Genomic DNA, 20,335 nt, shown 5'->3' with positions numbered 1-20,335 from the left:
TGTAGCTAAACTAAAACAGAATATCATTTGTGGAAAAATCAATCTCGTTATATTGACAGCCATCATCCAGAATGATTAATCCCATCACAGACCTAACAATTTGAAAAGTGCATTCTGCAGCCTATTTACAATAGACTTTAAGTTATAGACAGAAGTTATTTCACTGTGTTTATCATAGTAGAAAACAGTGCTGGAACATTTAGAAAACCTTAATTCTCACATTTATATTTTTATTTATTATTCAGCTCAGAACCATTTATCTTTCAAATTAAATCACAAGTGTCACCAAGCAAGGCTGTTTTCATGGGGACCAAATATAAACATCACTTTGTTTATGTTATGAGTTGCCTTATTATGATTTCTGAAGGACACTTATGTAAAAAAAATCACCACAAAAACATTCTACTTTATTACTCTTGGAAGGTTATTCAGGAAGGTTATTATTTTTATACTGGTTATTTATTGATTTAATGTAATTTTACTGCCTTTAACTTTTTGAAGTCACCTTAAAATATAACTTCGCTCTATCCCTGTTGGTGTACTTCTGGTAAAGTTGATACGCTTAAAGCTGGAATGTCTGTCTTCTCTGTTGCATCCTTCTTTGTGGCCTCTCCTGTTTCAAAATAGTCTGTGACGATTTTATCATCAGTGTTAGTTATGCCAATCTCTTTGGTAACCTCATAAAATGTTCGTATATAATTGGTTTGTGTGTTTAAATAGTCGTAATAAAAAACTTGATTCTTTATCTTGTTTAATGATGTATGATGAGTTACAGTGGATATGTGTACTTCCAGAAATTAATGATTTTGGTGGTCTGTAGTTTTAACTGCTGAGGAGCAAAATAATGTTTGCTTATTATGCTTACATATTTTCATGTGCAGCGAATTTATTGGAGAAGATGGGAATGAGAAATTCTGGCAGTTTGTTGACACTGTAAAAGAACTTACTGTATACAAGCACGGAGGTATGTCTATTTTTACATTAAACTATTACTTTTATATGAAGAGGTGTAACTCATTGAACTGAGTTTTGAGTTTTTGTCCCACCACTGTTTATTCTACAGAGTCGGTGCGCTCGTACTACAACTTGATCATTAAGAAAGCCGGACAGTTCCTCACAGATCTTCAAGTTAATCTTCTCAAATTTGCTCTTGCCCTGCGCTCCTATTCACCAGCTGTTCATGCATCCCAGCAGGTATGTTCTGATCAAAGTGTTATAAAGTAATATTTTCAACTCAGTTCAGTTTAATTTATACAGATCTCAGGGCTCGCAAAATCGCTAGCCCGACGTCCCGGGGCTAGCAATTTTTCCAGTCGGGCTACCAAAATCTATCTCTGCCCTGCCCGTCGGGCTATCGTAGGAAGGATAAAAATATGTCAATGCTTTTGCATTCTTTCGGAAATGTAGCTGGGTAATTATGTCATCGGTGAGCCACTGTCAATATGTGACATATTGAAATCGCGTTTGAATTTGCACTTGTTTTTTGCTTTCACTTTGCAATCGCGCGAACTGTGTATAGAGAGCGACAGCACTGATTGGTGAGTGACGATAATTTGTGCATTTGTTCCTCTGACATCGTCTTATCAATCGTTAGCTTACTATGCAAACGCGACAAGTGAAATCTCCCGCAGCTTAAACATGTGAGAGGTTGATCGCAGAGAATCGCTGAGCGTTACGTGAGTGCGTGTGTAAAAGCAGCAGGATATATATTTTAGTTCTGCTGAGCCAAATAAGACAGGTCAGGGTGAAGAAGGGACCGCCAAAAAAAAGCTTACCACAAAACGGAAAAGTTATGACAAATCAGACTATAAGGCAAAAAGAAAGAGCAGCTTTATGGTTTCATGGACAAAAGAATTTCTGTGGCTGCAATATGACGAGCTAAATAACCAGGGCTGCACATAAGTGGTCCGCAGGTGCGCATTCCCTGTCAAAATAAAAGACGCGCACAAGATAAGAAGTTGCAACGCGTGTTTGCGTACATAAGATTTTCAGGAGGAGGACAGACATTTGTTTAGAACTCTTAAAGATGTCGAAGAAGCTCCTTTAAGCAATTACTTTGGTGTTCCTCCACCTCCAAAGAAATGTCAGAAGGAGTCCGAACCACATAAGAAGCGAGTATTCTTGGAAAAGTGGTTGCAGGAGGTGAGCTGGCTTCAAACAAATGATGAACGCACAGAGATGTGGTGCAGTATGTGTCATGAAAATCCCACTCTAGCGGACAAAAACACTGCTTTTTATATGGACGCAAACGCGCGCTGCAACTTCTTATCTGGTGCGCGTCTTTTATTTTGACAGCGAATGCGCACCTGCGGACCACTTACGTGCACCCGTGTAAATAACATAATGTTCTGCCGGGTGTGTTGTTGGTTTTCCCTCAATTTCTGAGTCGACAAGCGCCTTTGTTACTGGGACCAGTCATTTTAAGAAAGGCCCCATTAGAACCCATGAGAAATGCAGGAAATGCATTATTGCTCAGTCTGCAATATCTTTTCCAGAACAAACACAAATTGCAAATAACAAACTAAAAATAAACCTGAAAAATCTGTTTAAAACAGCTACTATGTTGCAAAGAGTGAACTACCACTGGCAAAATGTAGCAGTCTTTGCAAACTTCAAAAAGCAAATGGCCTCATCTTGGTTCCACTTGCCTCTTACCTGTGACTTCAGTGGAAATTTCAGATTGAGGATCTGACACAGATTCATGTCCTACACAGTTCTTACAAGTTCATAGAGATTTCTGTTTAATTAGAACCAAGTATTTGAGTTGATGATTGTAATTTTTATACAATGTTGTAATTTGTGTTTCAACAATTTTTTGATTAATGTTTTGTTTCCGTTACAATATTATACTTTAATGTATAATATTGTAAAGGAAACAAAACAGGAAACAAAACAATCAAAAATTTGCTCTCTTTTTTATTCGGGCTACTTAAATTTATTTTGGGCTACCAAAAACTGAAGAGTCCCTGCCCGAAGGGCTACCAGGGATTTTGACATTTTGCGAGCCCTGGATCTAGTTTAAAACTCAGTCATTTCAAGGCACTTTGTAAATCCAGGCAATCCTCTATAGGCAAGCACCTAGCAGTGTTGCGGAGGAAGAACTGTTTTTAACAGGGAGAGACCCCACCCTGGGAGAGCCAAGCTCACGGCGTGGCAGCCCTCTACTGGGGGGAGGGGGGGGGGGTCACAGAAAGTATGATGAAAAACAAACAAAACAACACAAAAATGAGAAGAGACAAGCTCAGCGCATCATAAGATATCTCCCAGCAACCTGAAACTGTAGCAGCATAACTAAGGGCTCAACTGATCCAGCCCTAACTAAACACTTTTATCAAAATAAAACTTTTATGCCTTACCTCAAAAGTAGAGAAGTAGTCGTGTAATAATCACATGTATTTTAAAACAAGTAATTCAGGTGGGGACCCAACCAGCAAACCCTGGCTTTAGTAAGGTTATGTTGTAGCCATTACTTTACCAAACATTCTTTTTCTTCCTTCTGTTCATAACAGATAGCCAAAGATGAGCCTCCGCCTGAGGCTTGCCCAGCCTTTGTCTCCATTCATGGGCAACACAGCTGCAGCACCAAGGAAATCAAGAAGCTCCTTAAGGCAGCTGCAGGCAGGTAACATGGAAGTTTGAATTTATGTATGAAGTTATTTGAAACTTTTTAAAATTGTGTTTTTAATATTTGATGCTTTCACCTATCAATGTTTACCTTTGGGATATCTTTAACCACATTTTCCAAATGTTCACAGGCCAAAACCATATTTATACAAGAACGATCACACATATCCAGGGGTCAATAAAACAGATGTGCCAGTTGTGATCTTGTATGCAGAGATTGGAACAAAGAAGTTCACCTCTTTTCACAAGGCGCTGTCAGAGAAAGCTGAAAAGGGCACACTTACATATGTGCTGCGTCATTTTGTAGCGGTGAGTAGAAATATACCCTCCTCCCCCACTGCTTTGCCTTAACTCTCGGTGAATAACTTGTATTCCACTTATTAATTATTATTAATATATATAAATATTTTTGTAGACGTAGTTAATTGTAGAGAATAAAAAAAATTCTAAATGAACTTTGAAATTATTTGATGAACTAGTGTTATCAGAGCAGCAGCGATGAATAAATTGTGACTTTTGCTCTCTGCTGTTTTTGGTAGAATTAATTGTAACACACTTGTTTTGTTTAATTATTGTATTTAAAAAATAAGTAAATTAGATTCATTTCCAACAGTGAAATTAAAATGAAACATTGATGCCATCTTTGTGTATGTTTTTTTTCTCATGATCACTGATTACTGCTAATCAGTGATACAACAGGAAACTTCTCTTTAGTAATTCTCTTTAAGGAAACAGTGTTTGAACAGCGCTATCGCTCAAACACAGTTCATCCTGCTCACTTAGAATTAGCATCAAAGACAGCATAAAAAAATAGAAGTAGCCACAGCAGCCACTGAATAGTTTTGAATTCTGTGTTTTGAAGTTTGTTTTAGCTGCTGCTCTGTGGTTTTTTTGGATACAGAAGTTAACTTATTCAGGTGAAAGGGTAAGGTGCTAAGTTGTCAGCCAATGCTTGATAGTTTGGTAGGCAAGCTGGATCCCGTGCTGGCAAACTGTGTGGGTGCAATACACAGATACACACATTATTGTGGCAGGTAACAGATTAGTGCAATAATAGAATTTCATTTTCCAAAACTGAAGCACAAACCTCTTGGATGGTTTGTACCACTCAGCAAGCAATTAACATAAGCCTGGGAATTCATTATACACCATCTCCACACACAGTAAAAAAGTCTAATAACTAGAAGTACTGGAGGTGAGGCCTAAAGACACCCATCAGCTCCAGCTGCTTATATCTAGACACACTCCTATCTCTAGCATCTAGGTGGATGAGTTATAAAAAAAATCTCCTTCATCGGAGTTTTTATAAAGTGGGAAGGTATCCATAGAGTCATAAACCATTTTGTTTTTATCAGACTGTAAATTCATCCATCTATCCATGCTGCTCCACTTATCCAGTTCAGGGTCTTGGAAGGGCTGGAGCCTAAAATTTCCCCTCTACCAAGCTATCATGGAGTGAAAGGCAGTGAACACTCTGGCTAACACAGAGAAACAGACAACTATTCACTCACATTCACAACTACAGCCAATTTAGAACTGCCATTATTAACCTAACACATGCATGTCATTGGACTGCGAGTGGAAGTTGGAGTACCCACACAAGTATGGGGAGAAACTCCACTCAGAAAGGCCCGTAGTCAGTTACTGGATTCAAAGCCAGGACATTGTTGCTGTGAGGCAAAAGTGATAACTACTGCAACACCTAAATAAGCTTTTTAATGCTTATTTAGGTGTTGAATAAGCATTAAAAAGCTTATTCAACGTTGGAAATTGGAAATTGTAACATGAGAATCTCCAAAAGTTGATTCTGTTCATCTGGACGTAGTGTTTTGTGGGAGAAACGTTTTGTCACTCATCCATGTGACTTCTTCAGTCTCAGCTGACTGCAGGTTTCCCCAATCTTATAAACAATACATTTGCATAATGACTGAAACCAAAGACTAAGGAACGGTTCCATTGTTCCTTCAGTGGGCTGGTTTCAGTCATTATGCAAATGTATGCATAATGACTGCATAAATATGTGCTGTTCAAGAATATGTGCTGTTCAAGATATGTGCTGTTCAAGATTCATCTGGGAACACAATATATGAACCGAAACAAATAAACAACATTTTCAGGGATTTCTATAAAACGTTGTATTCACCACAAATAAACCCATCTAAAAAGGAAAATGATCAATTTTTAGACAACATAACTCTCCCAAAATTATTAGAATCTCAAGCAATGGCACTGGATTCGCCACTGACATCAGGTGAACTCCAGGAAGCCCTGATAAATATGTCCAATAATAAGGCTCCAGGTCCAGACGGCTTTCCTGCAGAATTCTACAAAGAATTCTGGACGATTCTAGCACCAGTTTTTTACAGAACGTTGTTAGAAATCAAAGAAAAGGGCAGACTTCCATCAAATATGAATTCTGCAAACATTAATCTCCTGCTAAAACCAGGCAAAGACCCTGTATATCCCTCAAGCTATCGTCCAATATCCCTTATTAATGTAGACCTCAAAATAATCTGCAAAGCTCTCTCGAAGAGACTAGAGAAAATAACCCCCCTCTTAATTCATCCTGACCAAACTGGTTTCATAAAAGGTAGGCACTCATCAACAAATACACGTAGATTACTTAATTTGATAGACTACTCATACAGTAAAAACCTTGAAACTACAATATTTTCCTTAGATGCAGAAAAAGCGTTTGACAGAGTTAACTGGAAATTTCTATTTGCAACTTTACACAAATTTGGTTTTGGATCTTCTTTCATCAACTGGTTAAAAATATTATATAATTCCCCAACAGCTTGTGTCAGAACAAATGACCAGACATCCTCCAGCTTATGTCTCCTGAGGGGCACCAGGCAGGGATGCCCACTCTCCCCTTCACTGTTTGCAATTTTTATCGAACCACTAGCAGCAGCAATTAGACAGAATTCAGCAATTAAGGGCATAAAATGCAAGAACGTAGAACATAAAATCAGCCTTTATGCTGATGATGTGTTACTCTTTCTCCAAAATTCACAAACCAATATCACTGGGGTGATTGAATTGATAAACTCTTTTGCAAGAATATCAGATTACTCAATTAACTGGTCAAAATCTACAGTCCTTCCTATTAATTGCTGCTTCCATAATTCCTCTTCTACTCCACTGCAATCGGGAAATATAAAATATTTAGGTATTAATATTTCTCCCAAGCTTGCAGATCTAACTAAATTAAACCATACCCCACTTTTAAAGAAAGTAGAAGGTGATCTGGCTAGATGGAAATGTCTACCCATATCACTCATGGGAAGGGTTGCTGCTATAAAAATGATGGTATTACCAAAAATAAATTATTTATTCTCAATGATCCCAACTAAACCGCCGCAAGATTGGTTCAGATCTCTAGATTCATATATGTCCAAATTCCTTTGGAAAAATAAGCCCCCACGTATAAGCTTAAAAACACTACAAAAGACCAAGGATAAAGGAGGATTAGAACTACCTAACTTTCAGCACTACTTCTTAGCCAACAGGCTTCAGTTTATCTCAGGATGGCTAAAACATACCCTCTTAGATGAACCTTGGCTAGATGTAGAACAAGCACTTTGCAATAATCTAGAGATTTCAGATCTACCATTTATCAGCTCAAACATCCAACGACATGAATGCTTCAAAAGCATCAACATCAGCTCTTCTCTGACAGCATGGTGGGAGTTTCTGAAGTTGACAGAGTCTTCATTAATCCCATGCAAACGTACACCTATCTGGAACAACCCTGACATATTACAAAACAATAATATGATAAACTTTTCAGATTGGAATGGTAAAGGAATCAAATATGTAGAACATATACTAGAAGGAACAGAATTTATTTCATTTGACAGACTAGTTACACAATATGGGATCAACAAGAAAAGATTTTTAGAATATCAACAAATTAAATCCATAATAAAAAAGAAATTTAAACTGGGTCAAGTTGAACTACAAACACCACCAAGTGTGGTTCAATTTTTTACTCTTAAAACCCCCAAATTACTATCCAAAATATACAGAATGCTTTCTAAAACAGATGAATCAATATCACTTCCTATTGCAAAATGGGAAGCGGATTTATCAGTTAACTTAGACCAAAACTTCTGGTCTCAGATTTGCTTAAAAACCTTTCATCTAATCAGAAATCCCAGTCTTCAATTAATTCAATACAAAATACTACATAGAGTGCACTATACAGGTCATCGGATGTTCAAGATGGGCTTTGCATCTACCAACAACTGCTCACACTGCCAAACCAATTCACCGGACAATTATATCCACGCTCTTTGGTTCTGTCCACCAGTTCAGAAGTTTTGGCGCGAGATATGTGAAGACTTATCAAAGTGTCTGAAATGTAACATTCCAACTTCCCCCTTAGTGTGTTTGTTGGGCAGCTTAGATAATGTCACTTCAGAAAAGAATATAGCCCATATGGTTTTCACTGCTCTATGCATAGCCAAGAAAACAGTCCTCATGAACTGGAAAAATAAAAACAATCTTAATTCTAACCAATATAGAAATTATCTATTAGATTACATTAGTCTTGATACAGCCTCTGCCACCACATCAGATCAATCGCTCTGGGCTCCTCTGATCAGCTCCATCACCTAGTGGGGGTGGGGGGTCATATTTTGGTCTCGCCTTCACTGTTGTGATTGGTGTGGGGGTAGGGTCAGGCTTGGGGCGTCGGGGGGTTCCCCGGGAGCATCTTCCTTGGGGGGCTCAACCCGGGGTAGCGGTCATGGCCAATTAGGGGCTCTGTTGGCTCTTAGGTGACGGCTTCCTCGTGGCTACGTGCAGCGGGGCTAGGGGAGGGTCTGTGCTGACGGACGGGGGTTACTGACCTGGTAGCCTGGCTGCCCCTGGGTGGGTCCGGGACGGGCGTGAGGTTCTGGGGGCGCTCCGGCTCTGGCCTGGGGCCCTGGCCGGGCCTCGGGGGCCTGGGTCCTGGTTGGTGTGTTGCCGGGGTTGTGGGCCGGTGGGTATATGGGGGCCCGCCACTGGCGCAGGGTGCCGCCGGTGCGCCGAGCCAGCTGGGGGGCTCTTCAACTGGTGGGGGGGGGGTTGTCACATCTTGCAGGGGCTTTCCTCTCTCAGGAACTCTCTCTGCAAGAGGGGGAGATACAGGAGAGGTGGAGGAAGATCTCAGCCTGGGCGTCTATTGTCTTATGTAGTCTGGAAGATGAGTGGATGATGGGGTGGGTGCAGTTTTCTCTGTTGTGGGGTTGAGTGGACTGCCCCGGGCTCTGTGGGGCCGGGCGGCGCCGCTGCGCTGGGCCCCGGTTCGGATGGGCCTGGGCCCCCCTTCCCTGGTGGGTCGCGGAGTATGGGGGTGCCTACTGGGGTCAGCGGGGGAGCTGGCCCCAGGGAGGGGTCACTTGCTCCTCCCTTCCTTCCCTCCCCATCTCCAGCTGCCTCCCTCTTCCCGCTCCACCACAACCACCCACACATGCAGGGCCTTGGAGTGGGGGTGTGTCACCAGGGTGCAGAGGAGGTAACCCCCCCCCCTCTGTCCCCTTCTGGCTGCCTCTGCCTCAATTTTATCCCGCAACTTAGACATTCACATTACTCACATTCTCATTACACATAAATATAGGATCTTGGGGGTGGGCACGCTACACGGAATCCCAATTACCATCAGGGTGTACACCTCACCCCCGGCGTCGTTGCCCACCTCTCAATTTTAAATACACGTAGACATTGAGGGCTAGCAGGAGGGACTATGCGCTTACCTGCTGCTCTCTGGCAGGTAGCTCCATGCCCTCCTGGGTTTTAAACGCACCTTAGAACACACATACATCAACACTACAATGAGCGGGTGGAGGGAGGTTAGGAGTCTTCTCTCACCCTCGTTCTCTGCTTTCTGCTGGAGCAGGGGGGCTAGGAGGAGGAGTTGGCCGTCCGACTGGGGTCCGGAGTGTGGGGCCTCCCTGCTGCTGCGGAGTCGGGGCGGTCTGCTTCTCCCCACTGCAGGGAAAAGGGTAACACAACCTGGGTCTGGGTGCAGTTCCCCCCTCCAGGGGCAAGGGTACCTAGACCCGGTTCGTAGAGTACGCTTGGGGAGTGTGATTGTGTGTACAGCGTCTCTTTATGTCTGTCTCCACGTTGGTTGAGTGTGGAGTAAGTGCATGTGAGAGCATGAGGGTGGGAATGGATGTTTGTATCTGTGTGTGCCTGTGTGTCTGTGTCTGTATGTCAGGTTGGGTATCGGATGCCACCTCTCTGGGGACAGCTCGGGCCCTCCAAGGTTTGGAGGCCTATCTCCCCCCACCACTTCCCCTGCCGGGGGCGGACTCCCTCAGACGTCGGTGCGTTGGTGGTTCTTTGTGTCCGGGGGTGGGCGTCCGGGTACACACCGGCTCACTCCTTGGCGGCTGCTTATCGGGGCCTGGAGCCTGGGGCTCGCTTGGGCCACTTCGGAGGTGGGGTGCCCCCGGCCTCTCGGCCTGGGGCTCGGTCACTCGGGCACGGCTGGCTGCCGGCGGAGCTCGCGGGCGCGTCACTGCGGCCCCCCCTGGCTTCTGCTCCGTGGCTGCTGGGTGACCCCTCGTCTGGGACTCTCCTCAGCTCTTTCTGGGACAGTGGCGCGGCTGCCCCTCTGTTGGTCTTCCTTGGTCTCTTGTGTTCTGGGGGCCTCTGGATGTCTGGGGTTTTGATCTCCTCCATGCCTGCTTCATGCCCTGGAGGACGGGGCAGTGGCCCCCCACACCCTCTAGCAGATCGTTGCATGAGGGAACCTTTTAAGAAAACAAGCGCGTCCATGCTCACGGGTGTGCACACGGGTGATCACACACACGAACTACACCCTTTTTGGCTCCTACCTCAGTGCACACTGTGCTGTCGATCTTACGTGCTGCACAATAATGTTTAATATTTAGTATTTACTGTCATATTCCCATATATCATTGTGATGTGGTTTATTGTATTACTCTCGTTTTCTTCTGCTTGTTTTCTTTTTTCTTTCTCAACAGGTGATCCAGGTGATCGATATATGTATTTTTTTTTTTTTTTTTTTTTTTTTTTTTTTCTTCTGCTTATTCTGTTGGTTTTTGTTTTTTGCCCTTCTCCCCCGTCCCTCTTCTCAACTGTTTTTCTTCCCCTCTTTCTTTCTCCCTTTTCTTTCCCCCAGTCAAGTCTGTCCCGTATTCAGCAAGTGAAAATAAAATAAAGAATAAAAGGTGAATCAAATGGACCATTACGGCAAAGCTGGGATGGTCAATTTGGTAAAGAAAATCCGTTGGGCATCTTTCTTCGCCTTTAGACAATAATTCTGATGGCAAAAGAACCAAACGGGACAGGCAAAAAAAAAAAAAAAAAAAAAAAAGCAGTGTGTAGGTGTGGAAGCTTCCTCGTTACGCTTGTGAAAGATTGAAGCAGTGTCTGGGTGACACGGGTGTCAAGGCTGAATGTCAGTGTATCTGCTGCTGTACGTGTCAGTTTGTGTGCTTGTTCCCACAGATAAACTGTTTCATAGTCTATAACTTTTACTGACTGTAGTCTTAAAAAATCTATCAAAAGGCAACATGCTTTGCCACAGGTATGTGGGCACCTAGATGTGGGCTTAAAGATGTGCTATGCAAACACAGAAACAAATGTAATTAGAGAATGAAGTGTCTGCTGGAGACTTACTTTACATCGATTCTGGCTTTACCCAGGGTGATCTTTGTGCTGTCATTATCTCTCACTTCTATAGGAAGTTTATAATGTGTCAGCACTAGTCAGCGTGTCACTAGCGTCAGCGTGTTCTGTTGTGGCTAAGCCGTTGTTGCTTCGAGACATTTTCCACTTCATAACTCCAGTTATAGTTGACCAGGGAAAAAAATTATTACAAAGATGGCATCCAGTGACAGTCTCAAGCCGAAACTCACCCAGTGTGATGCATTCTACTTCAAATGTGTTTGAATGTAGTTTTGTTCACATAGAGTATAGTGGGTACATATAGGCTTAAAGTATCTTCTGTATAGAGCTCTAATTCAGATTCAACTCTGCACTGTTTGACATTGCTTTGCTTTTATTTGATACAGAATCCAAAGCCTCAAAAGATGCTTTTATCTGGGTATGGTGTTGAGTTAGCTATCAAAAGCACAGAATACAAAGCTGTGGATGACACTGAAGTAAAAGGTCAGTTAGTGATTTATCCAACATTGTGTGTTGAACTCTGTTTCTCAGGCAAGTAAACACGAATCTCTTGCTTTATAGATTCAAAGACGGTTATAAATGTGGAGGATGATGATAATGATGAAGTCCAAGGATTCTTTTTTGGGACATTAAAGTAAGTAATATATTATCAGTCCTAAAGATGTTTTAATCTATTATTTTTCTGTTGTTTTTGTCACTGTGTATTTGACACCACTTGATTAGGAGTCAAAAAGAAATCCTCACCTTGTATCGTGTCTTTCTGTTTTTCTTTTATCTCTCTTAAGGAAATCTCATCCTGAACTCCAGGAGCATCTTGTTGAGCTTCGCAAACATCTTCTTGAGAGTACCAATGACATGGCCCCTCTAAAAGTGTGGGAAATGCAAGGTATCAGGTTTTTTTTCATTTCAGTACTGTTGACAACAGTTTGAGGACCAAAGGCGAGGCCTTCACTGTGTATGTTTTATTACTGATGAAGTGCAGGTGATGTTTATTTTACTTTTTATTTTTTAATGTAACATGTTTTTAAACAGAAAGTAATCATACGTTGTGATTTAAAAAACAGTTTTTCAAGGGAGTCTTGGCCAAGAAAGCTCAGCATTGCAAGGTTACAAAAATTTACAAAATCAAAAATGCCAACCTGGGACACATTAAAACAAGGAAAGGACTGCAGATACATGGAGTAAAATCCTGCTTTTTACTTGCACAGTTTTTTTTTTTTAAATCAGCGTTTCAAGTTCCCCCAGGGAGAGAAAATTATTGAGCCTTAGTGTGTTTTGAAGGTTACTTCGTGACCAGGTCATAAAATCAAAGAATGCTGTTCTTCCAAGTTCTGAACAAATCTTGGGTACCCTGTAGAGCAGTGATCTACAGAAGCAATATCATAAGGAGAGAGTGGCAGTTTAACATTATTTCTGTGTAAAAATATGTTAATGTCACATTAAACTTAATAAGGGCTAAGAAATCTGATTATAAAGTACTCATTGGTAGGTGGCAATTGCTTGGCTGCAATAAGTCCACAACATATGTGGAACTGTTCATGGCGTGGATGTTGTCACATTGCACTATAAACAGCAGCTACAATGAAAGCAGTGTGAAAATGGTGCATTTGTGAGTGGAGCTCTGCTTTGGAAACTTACAGGGTTGGTATTGTATGGGTCTGAGTGACGTGAGTTTTGTCATCAGACGGTGAGCATGAGGCTCTGAGTGGATGTCCGAGTGCCTACCATATTTATTTTGATGGTCCTGACAGTTAACTGTATTCTGTAAATGTGCAACAGCCCATGGTGCACAATCTCACTGAACAATGTGAGTTTTTGCAACACTGTGCTGATCTATAAGCTGAAGACACACTCCTAAAATAAAAGCTCACTACCTTCCTGTATTTAATGCAGCTCTGCAGAGAATGAGTGTTAAAGGTGTAACCACCGAAAATATACTTTGTGCTACACAGCTGCCATCGCTAAATTTAATAGGCATTAATTTGCTGCTACATTGCTGCCGTTCTCTTTCTTTTTAAATGCCCCTTAACGGTCTGCATACACTGAGTATTCAGTGAGTTTTTGTAGCAATTTTAGCCAAATGTTACAATGAGGCTTGCAGTTCTTGAAGGATTGTCTGGAGCCTGTGGCAGAGAACAGAATGCAGCTGTGTAGATTATTGCAGCATCTGCATAGGAAATACACTTAAGTTGTGCAGGTGCCCCTTCTAGTGTTATGTATTTAAAAGAAAATAGAGCTTAAAGATAATAGCCACCTTTGACTTTACCTTTGCATTCATAGATGTATAAATGTTGATCATTTCTTTCGTTCGATCTGTGTAGATTTGAGTTTCCAGGCAGCTTCTAGAATCATGTCTGCACCAAAGTTTGATGCTTTAAAGCTCATGCGAGATCTCAGTCAGAACTTTCCAAGCAAAGCCAGGTAAGAAAATTCATCCTATTATTTTTTTTTCTTGCTCAATGGTTAACACATTTTATGTGGTTTCACAATTCCTGTCAAAGCCCTGCCCTGTATGAATCTTGGCCAAACAAATGCTGTTCTTAAAGGGCACATAAAGTATTCCTTTTATAGCCCCATTTATTTGAGCATTATTACTCCTTTCTGTGACAATTTGTAACCCTGCAATGAATGTAAATAATTTGTTGTACAGGGATCTAATCAGCTTTTTTAAAAGATGTTTGCTTATTTTGGTACCGGCAGCTTGTAATAACTTCAAAAAGTGCTGAGTAAGAGTCAGGTGTTTACAGGGAATTGACTGCAAACGCACCATCTTGAGGACCCTCAGGTTTTTGGAAATTAAAACTGGCATTTTACTGCCGGCTGGGGATGCGGTAAAAGCTGATGGTGACTGTACATGTTTTACTGTTCCCACAGATCACTGACAAGAGTGGCTGTAAAGCAGGAAATGAGAAAAGAAATTGAGGAGAACCAAAAGGTGCGATATCATAGCGTAGTTGCTGTCTTTGATAATATCTGTTGCCATTGCACACATTCTATTTTAGAGAATCAGTTTCTAATCTCTGTGTCATATAAATTTCACAATAAATTTGACATTTTATTTTTGCTTTTCTCCTACTCTCTTACTACCCTTATTTATTTCTGTAGTCTCAGTGCACATCTTTTCATGTGAAAAGATCAGACATTAATGTTAGAATCAGGGCTTTTGGGATTCAACTAACACTTTGAGCTTGTTCTTTCAGCACCTCAGTGAGACCATTGGTGTTCACCCAGGAGACGGTGAGCTCTTCATCAACGGGCTGCACATTGATCTGGACATTCACAATCCCTTCAGGTAGGAACACAGCAGGAAGGTACGGTCATATGCCTGTGCTCCCCCCTGGAAGCACCAGACCTAGGGTGATCTTTGTGCAATAAGATCATGACTTGCTGTAGTAATTTTAAGTTTTCAATATGTATTAAATCCTAATATTTGATGTGGTTTGAATGGTCATTTTCCACAATATGGATACATGAATGCCAGCTTCACCTTTTTTTTCCTCTTGGACAGAATAACCTGTCCTTCTCACTCACAAAGGGTGCTGTCTTCTTCTTTTAGCTGGTCGTCTCCTTGGCTCTGGCTGAATTACCTTTTTAGTGGTGTTAGCAAGATAAAAGTCCAGGGCTTCTCTGACTTATATTTTGTGGACAAAGAAAACATTTTCCATCATGGTATATTGAATATCGCTTTCAATACTACAGATACAATATATGATTATATCAACCAGATATTCATCAACGAATGAATATCTGGTTTAATGTATCTGGCTGGGGCTATATTTTTCACGTTTTTCCTGATAGAAATATTGTATAATAATTACCACTTGTAATGAATGTCACTTGTTATAAACAAAATAATATGTTTTAAAGTAAGGACACAATAAATTGCATTAATAAAAGACACTCTCTGATAGAAGTAAAGCATTTGGTGCAATGCATATATACTGACACACAGATGGAATCAAAGACTAACACATCATTTTGCACTTTCAGCATCTTGGACATACTTAAGTCAGAGGCCAAGGTCTTAGAGGGTCTACATAATCTAGGCATAAAAGGAGAACATCAAGATAAGCTGCTGAGATTACCTGTGAATGCTGTGGATGACAGTTATGCCTTAGATATCAGACACCCAGCTATAATGGTAAGTGATGTCTAAAAGGACTATATTCCCAGATCAACACACGTGTTCTTGTTTAGGGATCCTAAAGTAAGAAATTAGTAGAGCAGTCATCTGCCTTTTGCAACAATCTGAAGCTATCCAGGAACCTCATTTATTTGGAAGTTATTAAGTTGGAATTAAGTTGTGCGCGTTTTTTATTTTGACAGCGAATGCGCACCTGCGGACCACTTATGTGCAGCCCATAACGCTCAGTGATTCTCTGCGTGATCAACCTCTCACATGTTTAAGCTTGCTGCGGGAGATTTCACTTGTCATGTTTGCATAGTAAGCTAACGATTGATAAGATCAAATTATCGTCACTCACCAATCAGTGCTGTCGCTCTCTATACACAGTTTGCACGATTGCAAAGTGGAAGCAAAAAACAAGCGCAAATTCAAATGCGATTTCAATATGTCACATATTGACATAATTGACATATGACATAATTTCCCAGCTACATTTCCGAAAGAATGCAAAAGCATTGACATATATTTTTCCTTCCTACGATAGTCCGACGGGCAGGGCCGAGATAGATTTTGGTAGCCCGACTGGAAAAATCGCTAGCCCCGGGATGTTGGGCTAGCGATTTTGCGAACCCTGCTCTGGATCTCTTTCTTTAAAATTGTGAAATAGAATATAGGGCGATCGTGGCTCAAGAGTTGGGAGTTCGCCTTGTAATTGGAAGGTTGCCGGTTCGAGCCCCGGCTTGGACAGTCTCGGTTGTTGTGTCCTTGGGCAAATTTCAAATGTATATATCTATAAAATTCCACATTCCTAAATGAAATGTCTCTAAATTCTTACGTATGACAACCAGAGAGGAAGTCTGAACTGTTCATGCATTAAATATTTAATCTCTCTGTTATTTTTCATATTTTGGCTGCACCTTTGGGATAGATTATATATGTGTGTATGTATGTATATATATATATATATATATCTTACTGTTATTATTAACTAGTGAATATTTTCCCACTAACTCCTCTGCGCCCTGTACCTGTACATTTTAGTGGATAAATGACATTGAGAATGACCTGATGTACCGAAGCTGGCCAACTGGTGTACAGGAGCTCCTCAGAGCCACCTTTCCCGGAGTCATCCGGCAGATCAGACGCAATTTCTTTAACCTGGTGAGTTTATCAGAACAACTGAAGTACCAAGTGAGAGACGAGCCAGTAAATTCACAAATGAGAACATGGTTTGAGTACTAGTCAGCTGGACTTTGCATTTCCTATTTGTTTACACTGCATTAATGCAATAAAGAAAAAAACATTGGTGTGGGTAATAAAGGAAATGGAGCTGAGACAGGTCTTTATTAAACATTTAAATTGTACATGTCTTAGGATTTGTCAGACAAAATAAAAAAATTTAAATCACTGCCTCTGTTTTTCTAGTTTGCCTGGGTTCAACTTGCTGATGTGATGGTTTTTGATTTGTTTTTTTCTAAAGTTTACTTCATGTGTAAGTCAGGTTGGCACACAGTTGTTTGCAAAGCTTTACGACCAGGGGTTGATAACGATACCTCTGCTGTTAGGTGCTGTTCTTAGATCCACTGCAGGAAGAAAGTGGTGAGCTCGTGAAGCTAGCAGAGCTTTTCCACAAGCATAAGATCCCCCTGAGGTAGATGCTGCAATTTTTCACATCTCCACAGCTGTTTATATGGTCCGCTCTTGGCATTCATAATCTTTACCAGGTAGTGATTCTCATTTCACCTGCAAATTGAATACTTGTTTTGTCCCGTTTGTACAGAATTGGATTTGTGTTTGTTGTCAACACCAAAGATGAGATTGATGGCTTCTCAGATGCAGGGGTTGGATTTTACCGACTACTGAATTACATTGCAGACGAGTATGATTTACCCCAGGCTCTGATGTCTGTGGTCTCAGTAAGTATATCGCATATATAAATCTCTGTTGTTTTAGCAAGTGTTTCTTGCCAGCTCATATCTCTGCGTGCCTAGGAAATCAGTTGCATAATATTTTACTTGTGTTATCCTACAGTTTGAGACATTGTTGAAATAGATGAGTCAGTGGTATTTTCCTCAGCTATCTGCTTTTTAAAATTGCGGTGGAAAGTACTGACACTGAGAGGGATCTGAAGAGAGTGATGGTCAAGTCTGAACTTCCTTGCTACTCTCTTGCAGCTGTATAGCAAAGTCGATGTAGGGGAGACGCTCTCTGCGGACACAATAACTGCTTACCTAAAGAGAAAATTCCCAAAAGCCAACTCTGAAAGGATTCTAGGAGTTGAATCAGAGTATGATGATAACAGGAAGGTAAGATGTCTTTTTGTTAATTGAAAGTGAAAGTAATAACGTATGATTGATGAAGAGCAGCAAGTCTGATTTTAACTTTTGTTGGCTGTAGGATGGTGCGCTCTTCTACAAAAAAAGTGGCTTGGGTGCCCTGCCTTTGGCTTTATTTAATGGAGTCCCTTTGAGCCCTGATGAGATGGACCCAGAGGAGCTGGAAACAGTCATCCTTCAGCGCATAATGGACACCACTACTGCCTTTCAGAGAGGTGTCTTTATGGTATGATGCATCTGCATGAAACGAGACTCACTCTTCATATTCAGCCTATGAAACCAACATGTTTTTTTTTTGTCTTGTTGTTGTTGTAATGAGAGGTGAAATTTTTACATTCATATATAGGCAGGTTTGTCCTGCATATGAAAGAAAATCTGACCAAAATTAGCAGCAATGTCATTAAAACATATTTTTAAACAGTTTTCTTTGAATGGAGATTAATTTACTGAGTGATAAAATACAGTTTTACTTTTCAAATGGGAAGAAATGAGAGGGAAATTCATAAGACTTCTGTTAAGTAAAGCAATGCATACTCATTACCTTAATTATATGTGGACCAATAATGATTCATTTCCCAAAGGCCCACTTTGAGTCAGGAAAAACCCAGACATGAGTGAACTGAAGTACTCAAGCACTGGGGAACTGCACCGGTGGCAATTTGTTCATGCTGTCAGTTATGTAACTAACACACTTTATGTCCTTCACCTTATAGGGCCAGTTATCTGAAGGCTCAGATGTGGTAGACTATCTAATGGAACAGGCCAATGTGGTTCCCAGGATGAACCCTCTTATTTTAAGCAGTGACCGAAAGTACCTTGACCTCACAGCCACTCCAGGTGCTCCTTGTTCTATGCCATAAAATATGGATGCCACTGTTTACATTCTTCTTATGTTATACTTTCCTTTATATGCAGTTGCAGATGATTGGGAAGACACATATATGTTTTCTTATGTGGACACCAGAGACAAAACGGCAGTGATTGCTAAGAGAATGAAGTACTTCACAAATAGTGGTAAGAAGTCACTTCTTTTTGGTTTGCTTTCCCAGTAAACACTATTTCAGATGAAATCTCATATTTAGAAACATAATGCTGTATAAACTGGAATAACTACTGTACAATAATATAAGGTGTATCTGTAAAATTAGCATTTTTTTTATAAACAAATTGAATCCCACACTGCTTTGCTGATGTATGGAAATAGGAAACTGGGTTTTATTAGGGCTAGCAGGCTGTGCCTCCAGCAAAATCATTGCTGGGTCTTCTGACTGGCTTTTGGCCAGCAGTCTAAATGGTCATCAGAGCTGCATTTCGCTGCTCGGGCCCAGAGTCTAGCTGCAGTGTTTCAGAGGAGGCTGATTGCCATTCTCTCTCTGTGGAGTAGCTGTCGGGCCAACTGCCTGCTTTTCTGAAGGACTGGCTGACTGGCCGGGGCGGGAATATAACCATGACAGGTGGCAAGGTTCTTCTATAATATGTGACAGATGTCTTAGTCTCTCTCACCTCTGACACAAACTAAACATTCTCTATAATAACTACATTTCATTCCCCTCTCAATGTCATGTGATTATCAGTGTATAGACAGAGTAGGACCTTTTACAAGACACCGTCTTTGAGAGCTGTGTAAACATTTAGGTCAACATTGAGAGATTGAATTCTTCATAAATAAATTTGTCCTCTACTGGTGAAGTGATCATACTTGCTGTGGCTAACTAATCAGCTGCACCTGCATACTATCCCATTAATGCTGCACCTCAGTACATAAAAGCGTACAAACGTGGCCAAAATGTTATGTTAACCAAACATTAGAATGAGAAACACATGGGATCTAAGTGCCTTTAGTTGGTACCAAACCGAAAAAACAAAAAACCCGCTGTTCTCCTGGGATTTAATGAAAAACAGTCCCTAGTGGTACAAAAACAAAACAAACAAAAAATCTGCGACACTTCTGTGAGCAAAACAACTTGTGAAGAAGAAGAGTCAGACATGGTTGAAGCTGCTACACCTTACACTCGAAGAGAGAACAGACTGCTGCAGCTGAAGAACAGGAAAGAACAGGACACTAGAAACCAAAATAGACTGCTCTTGGGGATAACAGGAGACTTACGATTAGAAAGCTAAAGAATATAAAGTAGATTCTGAGTTTATAATGGTTTAAAGTAATGGCTCTTATTTGTATTGTACACATTATTCTATAAAGATTTTACTCTTTTACCTCAGATGAGGACGGGATGACTCCTGTAACTCTGTGGGTAGTTGGGGATTTTCAGAAGGTGTCAGGACGAAAACTCTTGCTCAGTGCTCTGAAACACCTGGTAAGTAAAATCAATACTGTTCTTTTCAACTTCTTTAATTTATGTTATCATTTAGGATGTACACAGGATGTCTTAGGAGGCATAACAGATAAATCGAATACTCTAACTTATCCTTAAAGCAACAAAACTTGTGCACTAAAAAAAATCAAATAGAAGTGGAAGGGAGGCAGAACTCTGAAATGGTTTTGGTGGTGATTATCATGGCAGGTTCATAACAAAAACTATAATTAAAATGTCATTTTCTGCTGTGTGCTCTCACAAAAAATCATCAGTGTAGATGTATC

General features: G+C 40.8%; 1 protein-coding gene across 6 annotated transcripts in view; it reads left to right on the top strand.

Moving 5' to 3' along the window:
- Positions 1–20,335, top strand: part of uggt2 (UDP-glucose glycoprotein glucosyltransferase 2) — a 50,864-nt gene that overhangs the window by 1,374 nt on the left and 29,155 nt on the right. For 5 of the 6 annotated variants that reach the window (XR_014869834.1, XM_085135705.1, XM_085135704.1 and 2 more), the window contains exons 3-21: positions 882–964; positions 1,064–1,194; positions 3,510–3,622; positions 3,756–3,933; positions 11,661–11,757; positions 11,836–11,908; positions 12,060–12,160; positions 13,596–13,695; positions 14,149–14,209; positions 14,475–14,566; positions 15,265–15,415; positions 16,442–16,561; positions 16,966–17,051; positions 17,181–17,316; positions 17,575–17,706; positions 17,798–17,962; positions 18,450–18,573; positions 18,652–18,750; positions 19,957–20,051. Coding sequence is in view for 5 of the 6 variants with exons in the window: in XM_085135705.1 (XP_084991831.1) it covers positions 882–964; positions 1,064–1,194; positions 3,510–3,622; positions 3,756–3,933; positions 11,661–11,757; positions 11,836–11,908; positions 12,060–12,160; positions 13,596–13,695; positions 14,149–14,209; positions 14,475–14,566; positions 15,265–15,415; positions 16,442–16,561; positions 16,966–17,051; positions 17,181–17,316; positions 17,575–17,706; positions 17,798–17,962; positions 18,450–18,573; positions 18,652–18,750; positions 19,957–20,051 (2,137 nt within the window). In the remaining variant the exon portion in view is untranslated. Of the gene's footprint in view, positions 1–881; positions 965–1,063; positions 1,195–3,509; positions 3,623–3,755; positions 3,934–11,660; positions 11,758–11,835; positions 11,909–12,059; positions 12,161–13,595; positions 13,696–14,148; positions 14,210–14,474; positions 14,567–15,264; positions 15,416–16,441; positions 16,562–16,965; positions 17,052–17,180; positions 17,317–17,574; positions 17,707–17,797; positions 17,963–18,449; positions 18,574–18,651; positions 18,751–19,956; positions 20,052–20,335 lie in introns of those variants that run through there. The other variant, XM_085135708.1, reaches the window with a different exon arrangement.

Source organism: Neolamprologus multifasciatus, chromosome 16, assembly GCF_963576455.1.
Source record: "Neolamprologus multifasciatus chromosome 16, fNeoMul1.2, whole genome shotgun sequence".
NCBI lineage: Eukaryota > Metazoa > Chordata > Actinopteri > Cichliformes > Cichlidae > Neolamprologus > Neolamprologus multifasciatus.
The sequence above is the reverse complement of the archived record's forward strand: the minus strand, read 5'-3'. Positions and strand labels throughout refer to the sequence as shown.